Below are 20107 nucleotides of genomic sequence, written 5' to 3' on the forward strand. Positions count from 1 at the left end.
GCTGACACTGACATAAATATTAATTTCCGTTTTAACTAAAGGACGTCTACTGCTGGACAAAGGCCGCCATCAAGGATTTCTATAACGACGGTTTCTGCCCTGCCCGCATCCAGGTATCCGCGAGTTTCACTAGATCGTCGGTCCACCGAGTAGTCACCACTCGAAAACTTTTCTGTTCACAGTGCACTCTCACACTAGTTTACCACAGAGGCGTTCTCATTCCAATGGTCTTGGATTCGATTGCCCGAAAGAGAAAGGGGTATGTTCCCTTTTTAGAGTAAGTACCCTAGTTATTTCTAACAAAGCAGAAAAGTTTGGGCCTAGATAATAATCCTTATACTGAGTGGATACCATTTTAGAACCTGTACCCAATTTATTGTTTTAATGGTGAATATTGAGATGTTTTTATAGTCCGGTCGCCGAGAACGTAGAATTTGTAGAGGCACCAGCTGAAAACCAGCGTCGGGGCACGCGTGCATGCACGCGTGGCTCGATTAATGCTGAGCGGGCGCCTTTTTGGCACAAAATATTATGCGTGTATAGTTTTAAGTCCCTTTGTTCTGTTTTTCTGTTTTCTTTTGTGTCAAATAAAGTTTTTCTTATTCTTATTTTTATTTCGTCCAATGACCCCAAGCTACCCATCCTTATCGCTCGCGCGTAATTATATTGCTATCGCGCTCGCACAGCTTGTGGCTTTAGTATCAAATAAACGTTCTCAGTTTCTATTTCTATAAGTGTATATCAATATTTAATAAATTGATTTGATTACCTGTAACAACTGCTGATTCCCCTGTATAATCTGTTGGTTGCCAGTTATAATTTGCTGACCACCTTGAATCAGTTGTTGGTTGCCCTGTATAATTTGCTGACCGCCTTGTATGATCTGCTGGTTCCCTATTTGGTTGCTAGATGTGGTACTGATCAGCGCTGGTGGTTGTTTCTGTGTAACCACTATCTGCTGACCTTGAGGCTGGTTGACGATTTGCGCCTTGTGTGGTTGCGGTTGCGTGGTTATTATTGGTTGCTGACTTGGCGTTATTTGGGGGGTGTTCTGTAGGAATATTAGAGAATAATTAATATCAATAATATGGATTAAGACGTGTTTTGTTTTCTATTATAAACTCAATATAGCAAAATCTACGATTCAAACATTAATTCATTAAAATCGGTGTAACAATAATATAAAAAAAATTCTATAGCAATGTAACAAACTTTCTAAGAAACGCAAAAATCCATAAAAATTCTAGCCCATAACCATAATCACAAGAAGATACTACAAATGAAAGTATACATAAGAAAATAAATTAGCAATCTAAATACATTTTTCTTTTAAATAAAATATGCTTGTTTTCAATAATATACTACACATGGTTGCTTCAAATTTGATATAAAACGCCAGTATAAAATAGCCAGCCATACGAGTGCAAAAATTTCGCTTGTATTTTCGTAAATAAGCAACCCAAAAAAGTCTTTAACCCCAAAAGATTGTCAACCAATTTGAAGTAACCTCATACAACCATGCTTCAAACATAAAGGTACTTGTACACTGAGGTGAAAACATCGGAACGCAAAATGCATCTTTCCTGCACCGTATAGTTTGCCATTCAGTGTACGAGCTCCATAAAGGTCATTCTACACCTGCGACAAGCGTCGGCGACAGCGACAATATCTTCAAACAAATTCCAATGGAATTAGTTTGTATTTTCTTTACCTTTTTAATTAATGGCAACAAAATCTCTTAATAAAATGAATTTTCGAGTAATTATACAATTAAATATCTGTATCTGGAAGGTACCGTGGGAATATAAATGTACATTTTGAGCATCGTTGCATAAGAGTCTTGATACCTCGTACGTATAATAAAAGTATTATTTCAATTCACTACACTCACAAAGTAACACCTGAGGGCTTAGTGTGAGTTTACATCAAAAGACCTCACTAGTGAGCGCGTAAAAAAATGTGTGACGGATTGTACAGCGCCCCTAGCGGAAACTCACACTCAGCCCACAGATTCTATTAAAGGCGTTGAGATCGGATTGCCAACTCGAGATTGGAGGAGCGCCATCGACGGCACCACAATTGGTGACACCACTCCTAACACAAGCGTGTCTTTAGTTTACTCGGTAAGGTAATTAACACTTGTAGCCTTAAAAAAAACAAGAATTTGTATGAAAATATCCCCGTTGGCGCCTTTCACACTTGTCGCTGGTACCAGAACAACCAACTGGCCAACATCTACCAAGCACAACTAGTATCATGTGCATTGAACCTGAGCTATGGCCGTTTTGACCACAGTGATCGGTTGGGACGTGCTCACAAGGGTCGGCTGGCTCACAATCACCCTCTGAGCGGTCTGTATCACGCCCGAGTTCTGTACGCAACATACAGCTTTAACACCTTGCACGTAAGATCGGAATTCGGTTGTGGGTTGAACTCTAGCGTTGCTAAATTCCTTGACACTTTAATGGTTCTTTTTTGCACTAGCGTATAGACCGCGCAACGAAAATTGAGACGAACGCTTACGCACACTGATGTATATTTGAATTCAGAACACAGAAATCATCCAGAATACGCAAAATGTCAGCAGCAGATACAAATCTTTGCTTGTTTTGATCGCCTCAACTCATGTTGCGCAAACTATATCACGTGTTCGGTTGACAGTTAATGTCAGAAAAATCGCAAGTCACAAACGTTAATTCATGTCAACTAATAAGAAATAAGGTATACCACTAAAATGCCAATAACTAGATAATAATATATTAAATTATTTAATAAAATTGTAGGTAGTTTTACCAAAAATTAGTAAAGCATAAGTGAACCCGTAACAACCAAAGGCTGCGCAAAGAAATAAAAGGAATGTGCGACCATGTCGGTGTTAGTAGGTAAACTATTTAAGCTGTAACCAAATTTTAACCTTATTAGTTACTGCTTAGAGTCGATATTAAATTTATTAGTAACAAAAAGATGAGTGAAATGATGTTATTTATAGGCTAAATTGTGATTGAACCTCACAAAATCTGATAATAAAGTTTTAATTAGCTAGAAAAAACAATGAGGTGAGAAAATAACCCAAACAAAATTAGTGTCAAGCGTGAGTAGCACTATTGTTGAACCTGTATTATTTGCTGTTGCGTTATAGCCTCTGTCGCCTGGGTAATAAGGCTGTTTAACGTCGCTTCGTCCAGGCCCCCGGGGTTGTTCACCTTTGTAAAGTTTATACATTTATTTCGGAACAAATATTGCTAAAGAATATCTTATTTCCATAGTCAACGTAACTCGAATACCTTTAAGTCATTTTAGGTCGATAATATGCTTTGTGTATATCTCTTTGACAACCGAATTTGAATCTTATTATATTGAAAAATTGAAAAATAAGACGATATTTGATTGATACATACCGTTAAAGTTAAGGGACCTCCACCAGCAGGGCCTTGTACTATGATGATAGTTTTCTGCATCTGTATGTTGCCTTGCAAGTTTTGAGTTATGTAGCTCAAACCTCCTGCAAATTAGATAATGATAGAAAAGACATGTTTCGGTTCACACGTCGTTTAGACTTCGTTCGTTTCAGTCAAATTACGTCCACTGCTGGACAAAGGCTCCCAAGGCTTTCCATAATGAACGGTCCTACGCTGCCCGCATCCAGATTCTTCCCGCGACCTTTACCAGATCGTCGGTCCACCTAGTAGGAGGCCTGCCCACGCTACGTCTTCCAGCCCGTGGTCGCCACTCACTCGAGAACATTTAGACTTATATTATTCAAAATATTTGTTGGATTTTTTTATGACCGAAGAAGTTATTTTGACCCAAAATTAAACTATTTCCCCGAGAAACACAGGGTAAATATTTTAAGTTATATTTTTTAAATGTATTATTTTTACCTTGCGAGCCACCTGGTGTAGCGATAATCTGCATCGGTTGCTGGACAAACTGCGGTTGTTGTGATGGCATGGATTTTTCTGTAAAAAAAATGATTGGCCGTCAATTTTAATTTGAAAGTTTACAGGAATAGAAACAATATTAATCCTTCAAGCTCCGCAAATCTAGACACAATAGATAATCAATTGTTATGACATTAATTAATGCCGTCTGGGACTCAATCGGTTAACGATTTTTATGTAACCAAAAGAATCAATTACCTTGCAGGATGATTTGTCCAGATTGCGATGCGATGATGTTTTGGACGTCCATCGGTTGTACCTGCAACATTGGTTGTTGAACCTGCAGTGTCGGTTGCTGCACCTAAACAAACAATGAAAACAAATTGAAGTGCTAAATTACTATAAAAGTAGTGTCTATTACAGTCAGCGTCAAATAGTTCGTGACACCCTAAGTAGCCAAAAAGTTCGCAACACACAGTTCGCAGTCTTTGTTCCAATGGGAATAAGTGACGAACGAACGAGAACGAAAAACTATTTGACGCTAACTGTACAAATGATTATACTGTGTGTGTGACTCAAAGTAATCTGACGAAAGAAATACTTATACATTAGATGCACAGACGACGGCACATCCAACTAAATACTGGCATTTTATGCACTTGCAATAAGAGCGCATTTGCAACAAAATCTGTCTCTGACCCTGATGTGCAACAACTTCGAACTCCTCTTCCTATGTCCTTCTGATTAATTTCGTTGCGGGTCCAATGACAGTTAACTTCCCCCGGGACAAACTTGACCTTCACTGGTTGGGTTTTTGTTGGCGGTCAAGCTGTAGATCCTGGCTACACAGGAGTTGCAGCGGTGGGAATAGTCCCGTTTTTGATGTTTAAAAGAAGCTGACAGAGAACCAAACAAAGTTACCTGCAATGTTGGTTGTTGCACTTGCAGTGTCGGTTGTTGCACTTGCAATGTCGGTTGTTGCACTTGCATCGTCGGTTGCTGCACTTGCAGCGATGGTTGCTGCACCTACATTTAAAATTTGATAAATTAATAACGATTAACAAAACTATATTAAAGTGAAAATAGGAAGAAGCGTTTTATTTTTGTTAGGGATGTTAGTTGCTTAATATCGAAGTTGTTAGTAAGTTTGTTATTTGTTGTCTCTTTTTAATAAACTACCTACCTGTAAAATGGGTTCCTGGATAATGAGAGAGGCATTCTCTCCAGTGCCTGCTACTAAAACAGATTGTGGGATATCTGGTTCAGTTTTTGGAGGTATCTGTTGGATAAATCACGAAGATTTCACATTTATACTCAGTTAACTGGCTTCCTTCAGTTCTTTACTTTTTGTATCACAAAACGCGTTTTTATTAGCGCCTTCCTTTAGCTGTTTACCTAATTTTGATACAGTTAGTATATAAAAACCTTCGCATTGCATGATTATGAAAAAAGTGATACCTAAAGGCTTATTTTAGTCTTTTAAAAATGTTGAATAATTAAGCAGCAGTTTTATAGGTGTTACAATCCCGGTCAAACTAACTAAACATGGGACCTGTATACTTTAGATTTCGTGATCGATCTACAACACAGCATTTATCACTGTAATATGATTGAACTTGTCCGATTTAAGCAACTAAGACACCATTTATTGTCATAAACTTCGAATAGCTAAATAATGTCTCTGTCCAAAGAACAATCTAGATAAACTAAAAAACTAATTCAAAGAAAACTAAGAAAACAAACAACACATATGAGAATAAAACCAAATATGACCTTTCGTAACGTTCCAGTTATCACGATTCCTGTTGGCCGCTAAAGGTACAGACATGAAAAAATGATAAAATTCACAATTATTATTTCAATATTTCCATCGGGCAACACCGAGTGGACTATAGTTGCAACCCTAGAGCTGCTAGAAAGGGTAACACCTAGATATCGACCGAATCTACTATAAGCCCAAGGTATCATGACAGGAAAACTTACCAAGTCTTCATCTTCAAGAGCAGATGCAGCGAGAGCAGCATAAAGATTTGCCGCTGTCTTCGAAACGCTTTCGGTGTTACCCTTTAAAAAAAGTCATTTTTACCACAAAAGCAGACTAATCTACGCAAGGCAACACTGCATTTTACAAATAGTGCACAGTCAAGTTGGGTGCATCTAGAGTAAAATGAGGGTACTTACATCTTTCTTGTCTTCAAGCTTGATCTTTTTGGTCGGCGGTTCCGTATACGAGTGGTCGGTGACGACGGTGTCCACAATCATGTCCTTTTCAGTCTTCAGTGCTTGCATCACAGCTTGCTGTATAATCTGACCGCTCTGCAGATTTATCTGTGCATCATTTTTGACCTGGACTATATGACCTTGGTCATTCTTGAACTGCAACATGGCTCCCGGTAGTTGGTCACTCTTCAATTGTATAATCTGACCCTGTTCGTTCTTTATCTGGATCAGTTGACCTTGATCGTTCTTGAGCTGGATCAATTGACCTTGGTCGTTCTTGAGTTGGATCAATTGACCTTGATCGTTCTTTATTTGGAAGAATTGATTAGTCTGAGGGACCATAGGGTCGTTTAGTTGTAATACTGGTTCGTTTTCCGTCTTCACTTGCACTATCTGGCCGGTTTCGGTTATTTGTATAGTTGGAGCGTTCAGTTGGGGCCCCATTTGGACAACTTGCACTGGAGGGTTAGATTTCTTCTCTAGCAAGTCGGCGAGCATTTTGTTCTGAGCCGTTTTCTGTTCAAACGTATAATGTTAAACAAATAAAAACAATTCAAAATTATAATAAAATTATGATAGAAATTACTCACGATTGTCAACTGCGTTTGCTCGTCGATTTGAATTTGTACTGGTTCCTCTTTTATGACTGAAACAAAACCAGAATGAGGATATTTATTAATAACTCGAATTTCATAATTTGAGTTATTAATAAATATCCCCATACATAAGGCATAACTCATGTTAAGCCTTATTGCTTTCAAGCTTAATACATACCCAAAGAATCATCTGCAGCGTTAATATAAACCTGTAAGAAAACGAATATGGTTTTCAATGAATCATGTACAGTCAACCGCAAGCGTTTTCCCAATAGATTTTTTGCTTTATGCCTTTACGATAAGGTTTTTTCTCGATTTACCTTTTCAGCAGGTGGTGTGCTACTCGCGACGCCACCTGGTGTGATGGTCGTGCACTTGATAAGGGCTTCTGGGTCTACATCCAATACCTGACAATCAGAATATGTATCGTTAGATATCACACATCGTCAAAAATTTAATTTTGTAGCTGACACCATTAACCAATAACACAACTTTGAAAATGTACTTTAATAATTTTAGTGAGTTACTATATTATTAGGCTTAAAATCTAGTTAAGTACTTTGCAATTTGCTGTAAATCCCGATTTTTAGTGACATAGAAATCAATAAGTAATAAATTTAATTTGCGAACCACGTGACGTCTTAACTTGTCTTTGTCAAATCTATAGGAGCGTATCATTTTGACAGCAGTTACTAGTGGTGTCAACTACCATATTATCACATTTGTCAATAAATCGTTTTGTAGATTAAAGAACCTATAAAAAATAAGCAATTTGTTTGTATACACACCTGATTATTCTGAACTACAACTGTGTTAGCTGCAGGGGTCACTCTCTGCTGACTTTGTTGTCTCTGCGCAACCTATACAAGAAATATAGCAATAAAATCTACGTATTGACTATTGTGAACTTTTTAGTACATTCTAAAATTATTTTAACAACACTACACTGGTGTCAGACTAAAGTATTACTGTAAACTTTAGAATTTAGAGTCTAAAGTAACATTTATTACTGTTTTATTTCGCATGCTTTCAAAAAGCTTTATGCAACTAAGCATGCCATTTTTAACCTGTTATTACCTACTCATGTTAGTTCGGTTTAACTTTGACATGCTTTTGTTTACTGCGTAAAACTGCCACTACGAAAATCACTCCATTACGAAAACAATACAACATGCATGTTTTACAACAACAAAACCTCTATATTATTCGGCATGTGACGATGCACAGCATCTGGTGAGAGATGCGTCTACTTCCGGTGTAGTTTTTTACCCTTTTATACCTTAAATGACGTCATTTCCGCAATTATTTAATAGGAATTGATTTGACTTACTTCCGTTTGCCGCCATTTTAGTCACCTGGGGGCGAGCTTGCTCGGAGTTCTTCATAGCGTCTTTAACTTCCAAACTAGCAACATCGTAAGCAGAAACTCTGCTCAGATTTTTACTGAAATAATTTATTTCTCAACGTTCTTATACTTAATGTTAAAATTAAAAAGTGTAATTGACCGCGCGTATGTAACCGCGAACGACATGTACGTGATGGTGGTTGGCGCCAAAGGGGACGAGTGTCTTCCGGACGACGAGCAGGTGGACCCAGAGCGTCGGATACCGGAGAAACTCGGACCCCGGCGAGATTCAAAACGGATGAAACGAGGTACGTGGGATTCTGATAGTTTTAACACTCTTTTCGATCAAATGAGCATTCTCGCGAATCTCTATATTGTATAAATAGATTGAATAACGTACCCACAACCATCTTAAACAATTCTAACGGCGGCCCCGACAGCCCCAATCGCAAACATTACCAATCAAAATACGTTGTTAGCATCGCCACAATCGAACGATAACTCTTTCTGGTACGAGTTTCTTAATAAATACCTCTTTAAAAAGGCTCATTGTGCTCATAAAATAAAGCACCTACAGTGAGCCAGCTTACAGCTTGAATTATTAAATTCTAATGTTTTTTTGCAAATCAAGAAGCTTAATAAGTATGACAAAATGTGCTAAGTGCATCGAACATGTATACTTCTAGTTTGCAACAACATATAAATTGTAATGTGACATGCAATAAACGTTTTTGAATTTGAACATGTCACGAACGTATCCTGGCTAAAATGCCTAATAAGCATTGTGCGAGGAGCACCCTCCCAGTGCTGGATTTTTGTTCGGCAAAATCACCCTGTGCTCGTACTGGTGATATCTAAAAAATAATCCGACCTTGGTTCTCTAGCCGGTCACTTCAAGCAAAATCAAAACATAATAATATCTTTATTTGCTTAGACTGATTAAATTAGTTCTTACAAATCGTCAAATACTAATAAGTAAGTAACCTTTACCTACACATCTTATTATCTTTAAAGCAAATACATAAGCCTCAAAATAACTACCTTCGATTTAGAACAAAAAGCCAAGGATTCCAAATCAGTCCCTTCAGGTCCCCTTGACGACCAATAAGTCAAATGACCATCCACTCAGCAAATTCTATGGAAACTGCCTTTGAGCGTACCTATCTTGGGCATTGGCAGGCGTCATCATTCTGCGGAGGTCAACCTGTTACCTGACAATGGTTCCAGGGATGCGTCTGCCATTCACCTCCAAGCCGGTGCTTGCCCCTGCACCTGCAACGCCGTGCTTTATTCAGCGTCTTAACACTCTTGACTGTCTAGCGCTCACCAAATAAGAATAGCAAAGTCAAGTGACTTTCCACTCAGCAAATTCTACAGAGGCTGCCTTTGAGCGTATCTTGGGCAGTGGTAGGCGTCATCAGACTGCGGAGGTCAACCTGTTACCTGACAATGGTTCCAGGGATGCGTCTGCCATTCACCTCCAAGCCGGTGCTTGCCCCTGCACCTGCAACGCCGTGCTTTATTCAGCGTCTTAACACTCTTGACTGTCTAGCGCTGACCAAAAGAATAGCAAAGTCAAGTGACTTTCCACTCAGCAAATTCTACGGAGGCTGCCTTTGAGCGTATCTTAGGCAGTGGCAGGCGTCATCAGACTGCGGAGGTCAACCTGTTACCTGACAATGGTTCCAGGGATGCGTCTGCCATTCACCTCCAAGCCGGTGCTTGTCCCTTCAACGCCGTGCTTTATTCAGCGTTTTAACACTCTTGACTGTCTAACGCTGACCAAATAAACCGAAATCCTGTTAAAACAGGTGCTGAAATTACCAGATAAGGCACCGCTCAGCATGAGCCTGCTCCTCACAATATTCCTTCGCAAGAAGGACAGACCAAACAACCTATTCTATTAAACGTCCTAATCAGTTGAATGCTAAATTCTAAATCTGGATGCAGATACCGATCACAGAGACACCGCCGGCCTCTCCGCATGTCTTGTCAAGGTACCCTAAAATTATCAATCTCTCGTTCTCTACTGCATACCGAAAAACATTGATAGGTACAATCACAAACTACTTACTAAACCTCGTCACCTTTGATAAACCAGACGAGACAGCAACTACTAGAACGGAAGGTTAGTGTGTAACATTTTATCTTCTGGAACACTTTAAACCTTGTCAATTACGTGAACTCAGGTTCAACAAGTCGTCATCTCTAAGGGTTTTGTCGGTAAATACGAAATCTATACGACTCAACAAGTGCCTATAATGGTAAGCTTGATCTCCAGTGAGGGCTCATCACAACTCGACCCCACACAACCGATCCAATACACAAGACTCCAGCCCAGTATCTCTTAACAAAAATCTGGATGTCTACAAAATATCAGAAATCATAATCAGCGATGGGGGATTCCTCATTCTTTCATTCATTTCATGTGCGTTCACTAATTTTGCTATCGGACAATCAAAGCATAGCCTATACTTGAAACTAAGGGAGGAAGGGGCACATTCAGAGCCTCTATTGGAACTGTCTCTCTAACTTTTCAACTTGAAAAACATCACCTCCTTCCGGTTCAGTCAGGTAAAAATAGCTCTGACAGCGCAAAATATTATCTCCCAGGTCGATTCAATCAATTTTATCTGACGATCTAGGTCGATTTACGGGGAAAACAACCTACTTAGTGGCATCTCCTGGGTTCAGATCCAAAGGTAAATATTCCAAAAGTTCGGGAAACTGGATATCCAGAGACCCCACAGAGATTCACCAGCAGCCTTTGCAACGACTTCAACCAGGGTGGCTATGGTGGTAAACTAGGCTAAATCTTTGCTGTCCCGTTTCTCACCACAGCAAAAGGTACCTGCTTAGCACCTCGAAGTGACCTTTCTGGCTTTTCTTAGCAGGGCTCGAGGCCGACCCTCAAAATACGGAATCTCCACCATATTCAGGATCAGGTAACATGTAATTTAGTATGTTGAGTTGAGGGTAATAAGGTATCGTTCCTAAAACATACCTGGCAAAATTCCACTTTATAAACTTATAAAATAACCTGGCCTTGGTGGTTAAACTAATGGCCTAAGGAAAACAGTCGTAGCTATATACTTACCTCTTGAAGCTCTACAGCAAGATTTATCTGCTAGACTAAATCGTTTATCTACTCTTCTACTACCTTTATGCCCTGTGGGTCTCAACAAAATTCACTTTAAAATCGCAAACCAGTCGAAGGATGGTCGATTAGCCTTCTTTTTTCTATATGAAGTTATAACGTATTTAATTTTCGATTCGATCAAAAAGTGCTACTTGTCTAGGGGGGCTGGTATTACTAATCTAAAACTATATTAAAGATAACTTTAATTTAAGCATAAAGGCTTAACCAATTTCACTTCCTGATAAAGGCCTTAAACCCAACAGTAGGTATCTAAAATGTGACCTTTACGAGGCTTCTCGCAGACTAGCTTATGTATATTTTTCTCCTACCATCTACATCAGCTGCTGACATGACAAAACATAGTCTCACCTGAATAATTTCAAGATTAAGTTAATAAACCTTGACCTACGAGTAAGTTCGGCACCGTTACGGCATCATACAAACAACTGGGAAAAATGACAGCAAATTCCAAAAAACAACATAGGTATGCCCTTGCTACGGTAGCGTAAGTTACTGGAATCAGGCGAGCAGAGGCGAACAGCGGAATATAATAACACATTATTTATTTATTTTTCAACACCAAGTAATACTAGGAATCTACATGAATAAAAACAGTATAAAGGTTGTTGGATTTAAAACCTCTCCTGGCATTGTTGACTTCGTTGTGGCATCTTTAATTTGGGTTGATATTTAGCCATAGATGAAATTATTTGATGAGATAGTGGCGTAGGCAGAACAATAATAGCAATATTACAAGGCAGACACTTTTATTAACTGATCTACGACCGATACACCAAATAACATATTATTTAATTAATAACTTTCAATCAACAGATCTAAAGCATGTTGGATACTCTTCAATCACATCGTACGCCTGTATTATAAACTTATGTTGATGACTCGCAAGAATCTTACTGCCATGCGGGCAAATTATATCAATACACACTCAATCTGCATTTTAATGAGGAAAGAATTTCTGAATTCAGTTCAGTAGCTTTCCAGTTTATTCATTTCAAACATACAAAAGTACAAGCCCTCCTACTTTGTGATATTAGTGCTGCTCTCACTGGGCATTTAGAACAAAACATGTTAATACCCTGAAATTAATCATGTTCTAATCTAGTTCTGTTACAGAAACTCGAAAACTTTCATCACATAGCGCCATTGGTAAGTAGTCACCAGGAGCTAATAAACAAGTCTCTCACCAGATGCTGTGCATCGTCACATGCCGAATAATAGTACAAGTTTTACAAAACAATAAAACTTGTATTATTGAGCAGAGACGATGCACAGCATCCCAAGAAGGCCTCCTGGTGAGCTCTCTATGAAGAACTCCGAGCAAGCTCGCCCCCAGGTGACTAAAATGGCGGCAAACGGAAGTAAGTCAAATCAATTCCTATTAAATAATTGCGGAAATGACGTCATTTAAGGTATAAAAGGGTAAAAAACTACACCGGAAGTAGACGCATCTCTCACCAGATGCTGTGCATCGTCTCTGCTCAATAATACAAGTTTTATTGTTTTGTAAAACTTGTACTATTACCGTGATCTGTAATACTCGCTCGAAAAATCATCTAAAATTAATAAAACTTTAAGATAACTCAAATTAAAATAAAACAAAAACCAATGTAACTTAAAAAGTTGTGCACTGTAATAAATAAACTAACTTTGTATTAAAAGGAATGACAAACACATAATTCCTAACTACTAAGTATTTCTAACATTAAAAGACACGAATACATCGTATAGACTAAATACATTCCGCACGACGTCACAACGTGCGGCACTTTTATGCACGCATTGACGTCACGGGCCTCTTCTTATGAACTTTGGGGCGCTTTATCTCTTTAAATTTTCATTAGTTTGAAAAAGTGAAAAATACGTGTAGAGTATTTTTTGATAAGTTAACTGACGTACTAATTAAAACTCTTGCTTTTTGACCCAGGAAATATCCCTATTATAATTAATTGTATTCCACTGCCTAAATAATTAAAGATATTGGACACAAAACACCATCTTCCGAAACTCCTTTACCAAAACCTGTAGGAATCTAAAGGTTCTCTCTCACCCGTAGCATTCGCGTGTACCAGCGGCAACAGTGTTAACTATCCATTGCCTGTCATGTCGTCTCGTTCTATCGCAAAGAATCACCATTTGATGAGAGCGAGAGCAAAAACGGAAATGGATAGTTAACAGTGTGGCCGTGTGTACAAACCGGTCAAGTTAACTGCGCAACTAGCTGGAATGCGAGTCTCCATCACACTCACTCATACACCTCCCGCGTTCGCCCCGTCCGTACCAAAGCGTCGATGTGACGTCACGGCAGACAGGTGCACAGTTAACTCGACCAAGTTGTAATGTTACGTCACAAACACTCGAAAACAAAAGCGAATCTCTCATTGTAGGATTACACGCCAATACTCTCAAGTGAGAGAGCACTTATAACTATACTTCATGACTAAGGGTGGATTCGACCGAACAAGAGTAAATATTAATCTCAGAATAAATCGTCAGTTTTGACATATTTCCCATACTGAAACTGTCAATGTGCCAGTTATACCAGGAGTTAGTCTCGGATAAAAGTTTGGTCGAATCGGGTCTAAAAGAAATAGTCATACGTAATTTCCTTTAACCTAGTGAACCTAAAATCTCGTACGGAATAGGGCACAAGATGTATGCGCTTTTTGAAATGTTCAAGTATTGTAAGTCTATCTGTTCAGTTACATACAGTTGCACATTTGCCAATAAGTGTAAGACTCGTAGTTATTGTGCTTTTTCAAGAGCACATCTGTGACTATCACAATAAAAAATATATTCGTGACGTAATAAAAAATTGAACTATAGGTACAGCACTAAACTCAGTAAGTGACTGAGATATGGGAGCGGCACGAGAAGGTTGACATTGACATATGACGTGACAGAACATGTAAATATAAAGGATATAGATGACCCAAACGATCTAAAGTCGCTGACATAGCCCGACGGATTAGCAAGCTGAAGTGGCAATGGGCAGGGCACATAGTGCGCAGAACTGACGGCCGATGGGGCAGCAAGGTTCCGGAATGGAGGCCGCGTACCGGAAGGCGCAGCGTGGGACGTCCACCTACAAGGTGGACCGACGACATCGTAAAGGTAGCAAGGAAGCGCTGGACGCAGGCCGCTACCAATCGATCAACGTGGAAAGCATTAGGGGAGGCCTATGTTCAGCAGTGGACGTCCTATGGCTGACATGATGATGATGATGAGATGACCCAAACTGAACTGTCCTACCAAACTCATTGACAGAGGGGCGCCACCATCTTTCAACTATAAAGTTTTCAACTGGACAAAAATCGGAACCAGCGATCCGGTATTGACGGTGGCGCCCCGCTGTCAATGTCACGGATAGGACAGTTCAGTATATTGGGTCTCTATCTGAAGTTTCGCTGACGTTTGACGTCTCAAAAACACACTCCCGTTATACCTAAGGCACTGACACAGTTATGAGCTAGTCCTGAAAATTGTAATACAAATATGCCCTATTCCAGACGAGCTACAGTTCGAGGCGTAAGCTGAGTTTTGTATTTGTGTGAGTGACAAAAGTAGTAATGTTTGTATGGAAAAATTGAATACCTACAAAAACAAAATACTAATAATAGAATTAAATACGTCACGATACAACTATAGTCTGGTCTGGTCGCGCGTAATTATGTTGCTGTTGCGCTCGCACACTCACTGCGGGCGCCCGTCGCACAGCCGCGACAGCAATATAATTACGCGTGAGCGATAAGGATGGGTAGCTTGGGGTAATTGGACAAAATTCTATGTGCTCACAGACCGGGCTTTAGTACAAGAGGTGAAGTGTGACAGATGCATGGCGGAAAATTTAAACTATCACACCTACACTATCCATAAGTATGCCCCCACACAAATGCAAAGCTCAGCTTAGGTCTCGCGAACTGTACAGACAGCATCAAATAATTCATGTCACCCAAAATGGCCGAAAACAGATGATTACACAATGGCTGCGTTTGGCCGAAAATAGCGCTTGTTAGAAATTCTTACGAAAATGGCGATCGCCATGGCAACCGCCGAAACTTTGGCATGTTTTCTGCTAGGACACGTTTGCTAAACTTCAAAAGTGACGTTTTCCCATACATTTTTTTGACAGTGGCAGCACTTACCGCTAAAAGGACGCCATTTTACTTACAAGCGCTAACTAGCGCTATTTTCCGCGAAACACCCCCGCTCTTATTCCAATGAGGGCTATCGTTTTTATACTTAACAGTTGGCACCCCTGGCGATTGACAGGACCTTACTCTACAGTGGCGCCATCTTGATGAGTGCAAATGCGATAGTCCTCCTACCACTTTCGCGCTCACCAGTTGGTACCACTGTCTTCGCTACTAGCAAGTGACAGGACCTTACTCTACAGTGGCGCCATCTTGATGAGTGCAAATGCGATAGTCCTCCTACCACTTTCGCGCTCACCAGTTGGTACCACTGCCTTCGCTACTAGCAAGTGACAGGACCTTACTCTACAGTGGCGCCATCTTGATGAGTGCAAATGCGATAGTCCTCCTACCACTTTCGCGCTCACCAGTTGGTACCACTGTCTTCGCTACTAGCAAGTGACAGGACCTTACTCTACAGTGGCGCCATCTTGATGAGTGCAAATGCGATAGTCCTCCTACCACTTTCGCGCTCACCAGTTGGTACCACTGTCTTCGCTACTAGCAAGTGACAGGACCTTACTCTACAGTGGCGCCATCTTGATGAGTGCAAATGCGATAGTCCTCCTACCACTTTCGCGCTCACCAGTTGGTACCACTGTCTTCGCTACTAGCAAGTGACAGGACCTTACTCTACAGTGGCGCTAACTGGTGAGCGCTAAAACGATAGCCTTCATTGTAACAAAGACATGTTGGGAACTTATTGTCTACTTTGGGTCATTTGGGTGTTACGAACTAGTTGTCGCTGACTGTACAACACCTATCCTCCACACGTCATTCACAAACCCAAACCGTTAGTACTGTTAGTAGGCACTTACTTGCGGCGGCGGGGCGGGGCTTACTTTGTGGGCGAGCAGGTGTTTGATGAGGGTCGTGTTGGACGGGTTCGATTCCAGCGCTTGGGAGAGATGTGGGTGCGTCGGAGCTGGTTGTTGGGCTTGTGGCTAGAAGATATGGCGAATTTTAAGTATTCAATGAGAGGAGGTTATCTTTTAAAAGTAGAAAACTGAAAGAGAAAGACCAAGGCTGGTTTTAGAGTCACGCTGACGCACGTTGACCGTCAGCGCTGACAGCTGAATTGTATGAAGCGTCGGCGCCGAGCGATCAGCGTCACTCAGGAACGTTCCCTTCAATTACATACATATTGATCTGTCAGCGCCGAGGATCAGCGAGACTCTAAAACCAGCCTAACAGTTTTAGACTCACACTCGTATTCACAAACGATCTTTAAGTGAAGCAGAAAATTGAACGCATAGCGTTGAATAGAGCTCTGTGATTGGGTCGTGTGTGACCCTGTGCATCCACGCGCACTGTGAGACCTCATAGTAATGTTTGTGAATACGGGCGTTAGTATAGTACAACTGTAAGGTTTCTTAACCTTTAGGCAAGTGTAGCGACTAGTAGTGAGTTCAATTGTTTATTTAGTGTTTTTTTAATAAATAAGGTTGAGATTAGCAGCGGAACTCATTAAAAAACTTAGCGTTTGTAAATCCATAAAAATGACCCGATATTATTTAATCTAATTAGATGGCATAGTCATTTAAATAAACAATAAAACATTGCTTACAAACATCAATCGAATTACCTGTGGTGTGGCAACTATTTGCTTCACTTCAGCTGTGCCCGTGGGTTTGTTCGTTAACTGCGCTTTGAGTATTGGCGACGCTGGACCTATGAAAATGATACAAAAGTTTTAATTTCAAATACTATTAACAATGGAGCATGGGGATGAGGCAGCAAGGTTCAGGAGTGGAGGCCGCATACCGGAAAACGCATCGTGCGACGTCCTCCCGCAAGATGGACCGACGACATCATGAAAGTAGGAGGAAGGCGCTAGACTAGACGCAGACCGCAGGCGTCAACATGGAAATCATTCTGGGAGGCCTATGTTTAGTAGCGGACGTCCTATGGCTTAAATGATGATGATGATGATGACTATAAACAATGTGTGCCGTGTGTGAAAGAGATGTAAAATATTGATACGGATTACTAAGGGCTGTAACTTTTTGCAATGTCTCTTTTGTTCTTCTTCATCTTAATCAGGCACTCTTGTCAGAGTGGTCGTGGTTGCGCTGACGAGGTACATGGTGGTGTGATGTCATCTCCTGGCGATATGCTTCCATTTCTGACGGTTAGAAGCGTCGCGAGTACACTGGACCATGGTGGACTCAAGGGCCTTTGTGATGGCGTCTATCCAGCGGGTTGGCGATCGACCGCGTGCTCTCTTGCCTTCCTTCTTTTGTTAATAGTACATTATAATTATGAAGTAACTCACCAGCCGGTGGATTGGTCCTAGGCGGTGGATTTCTTGACCGAATCCCGATGTAACATTGCTGAGTCTCTCCCGTCGAGGTGGTCACGTTATTCGGGCCCACTGTTCCTCCAAACACAGTCCTGTATGGAAACGGTATCTTTGAAACAAAGAACATAAGATTCAGAATCGGTTAAAAAATAACCCTCCTTCTAGCGCAGTCGGGTAAAAATAGGCGATTAGGTTTTCAAAGGCAAATTATTCATAGTCCATAAACGGAGGAAGTAAGTATAATGACAATGGCATGTACATATCTGTCAGTAGTGCGATAAAGGTTTCCACTTTTCAGGCAGCAGTAATGTAAAACGTCCACCTGCTCGGTTGCCTGACAACCTCAAGAAGATATAGAGGCTGGATAAAATAGCGGGAGATCGTGCTAAACACTGGTTACTTTGTGACGTTCATTGAGGAGGCTTACGTCTAGCCATTGACTGAAATAATGAATAGAGTTCCCTGTCATCGTTCGGCGTCCCACTTGCCATTGGCGTATCCAGTTTCTTACTAGGCAACCTGGTCCAAGGGGTAGGGGAGTAAGGCAGATTCTCCCGCGCTTTGACTTTTGAGGACAAAATATCAGGCTGGTTTTAAGAGCGTATAAATTCCAAGGACAGGTTCTAAGGCCAGTTGCCTTCCCCGGTTTCTTGTACGTCCGCTGCTGTGTGCCCCGGGCGGGTCACTGACCTCACTAGCCGGGGGAAGTGTGCGGGCGCGATGACCCCCTTCCTGCCCAGCTTGCCGCAGCACGCCAGGTACTGCCGGTACAGCTCGGCCGCCTCGCACGCGCTGTGGTCGCTCGCTGCTGTGTGCCCCGGGCGGGTCACTGACCTCACTAGCCGGGGGAAGTGTGCGGGCGCGATGACCCCCTTCCTGCCCAGCTTGCCGCAGCACGCCAGGTACTGCCGGTACAGCTCGGCCGCCTCGCACGCGCTGTGGTCGCTCGCTGCTGTGTGCCCCGGGCGGGTCACTGACCTCACTAGCCGGGGGAAGTGTGCGGGCGCGATGACCCCCTTCCTGCCCAGCTTGCCGCAGCACGCCAGGTACTGCCGGTACAGCTCGGCCGCTTCGCACGCAGTGTTGTCGCTCGGCGGTAGCGGCTCGTATGTGGAACGGAGCCACGCTTGGACGAAGTGCTCGTTTTCCTACCAAGATTGAGTTAAAATGTGAAATACAATTGAGGTAAAACAAATTACTATTATTTTTGTACCCCTCTAAGGTAAGCTAAATATCCAGCGACAGCGGGCTTCGAAGTGCGAACCCACGATTCTCGGATCACGATATTATTGTGACAACTACGAGTATTCCAACTACACAAGATGCCAGTGTGACGCTATGACTGCATGACATCCATTAAAAAATAGTTTAAAGGCTTCCATAGACCAAACGCGGGTCAGAAGCAGTGCGGGTCAGTTGCAGCGCGGCAGTAGGCACACTGAAGGCAGCGGCAGTTTCAAAGCAGTTGCAACGCGGGCGGTTGTAAAAAAAATACAATATTCGAAAACCGCTTTCAACGCTGCGCTGCGCTGCACTGCTACCGCCCTGCCTCTGGTGAGTCATGCTTATATGGCCGCCATAGTAATACAACAGCGCGGGCCCGCGCTCGCGCCGCTTCTGTCCCGCTCCCGCGCCGCCTGGTTGGTTTGTCGTTCGGCAGTTGCAGTGCGGCGCGGTTGGAGCGCGGGCCCGCGTTCAAAAGACAATGCCGGAAATTGGCGTCTTTTTTTTTTCGCGCGGCCATCGACCAAACCTTGTTTTTTGATTACAAAATAGTGTAATAAACCAAACTTACTATGATATGTATACCTCTAAACTCAGTCTGAACTGAGTTACGAGCATCAGAAGTTTGATGATTTTCATACTAGATTTGCTGTTTGCGCGCAAGTTTTGTAAGAAATTGCAACAAAATAATGACATTGTATGTGTAAACAAACAATACCATCCATTAAAGGCTCCAGACATCAGTATGCAGCAGAATCAGCGCAATAAAAAAATAGCGCAATATTTTGTTGCAATTTCTTACAAAACTTGCGCGCAAAAAGCAAATCTAGTATGAAAATCATTAAACTTCTAATGCTCGTAACTCAGTTCAGACTGAGTTTAGAGGTATACATGCCATAGTAAGTTTGGTTTATTACACTATTTTGTAATCAAAAAACAAAGTTTGGTCGATGGCCGCGGGGAAAAAAAAAGACGCCACCTTCCATACAAAATCTGGCATTGCCATTTGGTGTGACACACTTCAAAGAGTTTCTTGTATTAAAACTTGCGCGGGCCCGCATTCAAACAGCGCTGCTACTGCCCCGCGTTTGGTCTGCCGAACCCTTTAAAGTTAAGGTATACAAGTGTTGCCAGTGTTGACATATGGATCCGAAACGTGGTCGCTTACTATGGGCCTCATAAGAAGGCT

At 41.5% G+C, this 20107-nt stretch overlaps 1 protein-coding gene across 1 annotated transcript in view; it reads right to left on the reverse strand.

Annotated features, from left to right (window-relative positions):
- Nucleotides 1-19257, reverse strand: part of LOC135081342 (AT-rich interactive domain-containing protein 2-like) — a 32536-nt gene extending 13279 nt beyond the window's left edge. Inside the window, exons 1-19 of the mRNA XM_063976061.1 lie at nucleotides 19213-19257; nucleotides 18385-18842; nucleotides 17668-17786; nucleotides 16978-17063; nucleotides 16211-16336; nucleotides 7486-7557; nucleotides 7018-7104; nucleotides 6876-6906; nucleotides 6692-6747; nucleotides 6063-6617; nucleotides 5865-5945; nucleotides 5065-5160; nucleotides 4803-4907; nucleotides 4140-4242; nucleotides 3882-3959; nucleotides 3399-3502; nucleotides 3114-3203; nucleotides 2270-2371; nucleotides 770-1051 (exon numbers count right to left, since the gene is read on the reverse strand). Coding sequence (XP_063832131.1) covers nucleotides 770-1051; nucleotides 2270-2371; nucleotides 3114-3203; nucleotides 3399-3502; nucleotides 3882-3959; nucleotides 4140-4242; nucleotides 4803-4907; nucleotides 5065-5160; nucleotides 5865-5945; nucleotides 6063-6617; nucleotides 6692-6747; nucleotides 6876-6906; nucleotides 7018-7104; nucleotides 7486-7557; nucleotides 16211-16336; nucleotides 16978-17063; nucleotides 17668-17786; nucleotides 18385-18842; nucleotides 19213-19257 — 2676 coding nt within the window. The remainder of the gene's footprint in view (nucleotides 1-769; nucleotides 1052-2269; nucleotides 2372-3113; nucleotides 3204-3398; nucleotides 3503-3881; nucleotides 3960-4139; nucleotides 4243-4802; nucleotides 4908-5064; nucleotides 5161-5864; nucleotides 5946-6062; nucleotides 6618-6691; nucleotides 6748-6875; nucleotides 6907-7017; nucleotides 7105-7485; nucleotides 7558-16210; nucleotides 16337-16977; nucleotides 17064-17667; nucleotides 17787-18384; nucleotides 18843-19212) is intronic.
- Between the last annotated feature and the right edge of the window lie 850 nt (nucleotides 19258-20107).

Source organism: Ostrinia nubilalis, chromosome 19, assembly GCF_963855985.1.
Source record: "Ostrinia nubilalis chromosome 19, ilOstNubi1.1, whole genome shotgun sequence".
Lineage (NCBI taxonomy): Eukaryota > Metazoa > Arthropoda > Insecta > Lepidoptera > Crambidae > Ostrinia > Ostrinia nubilalis.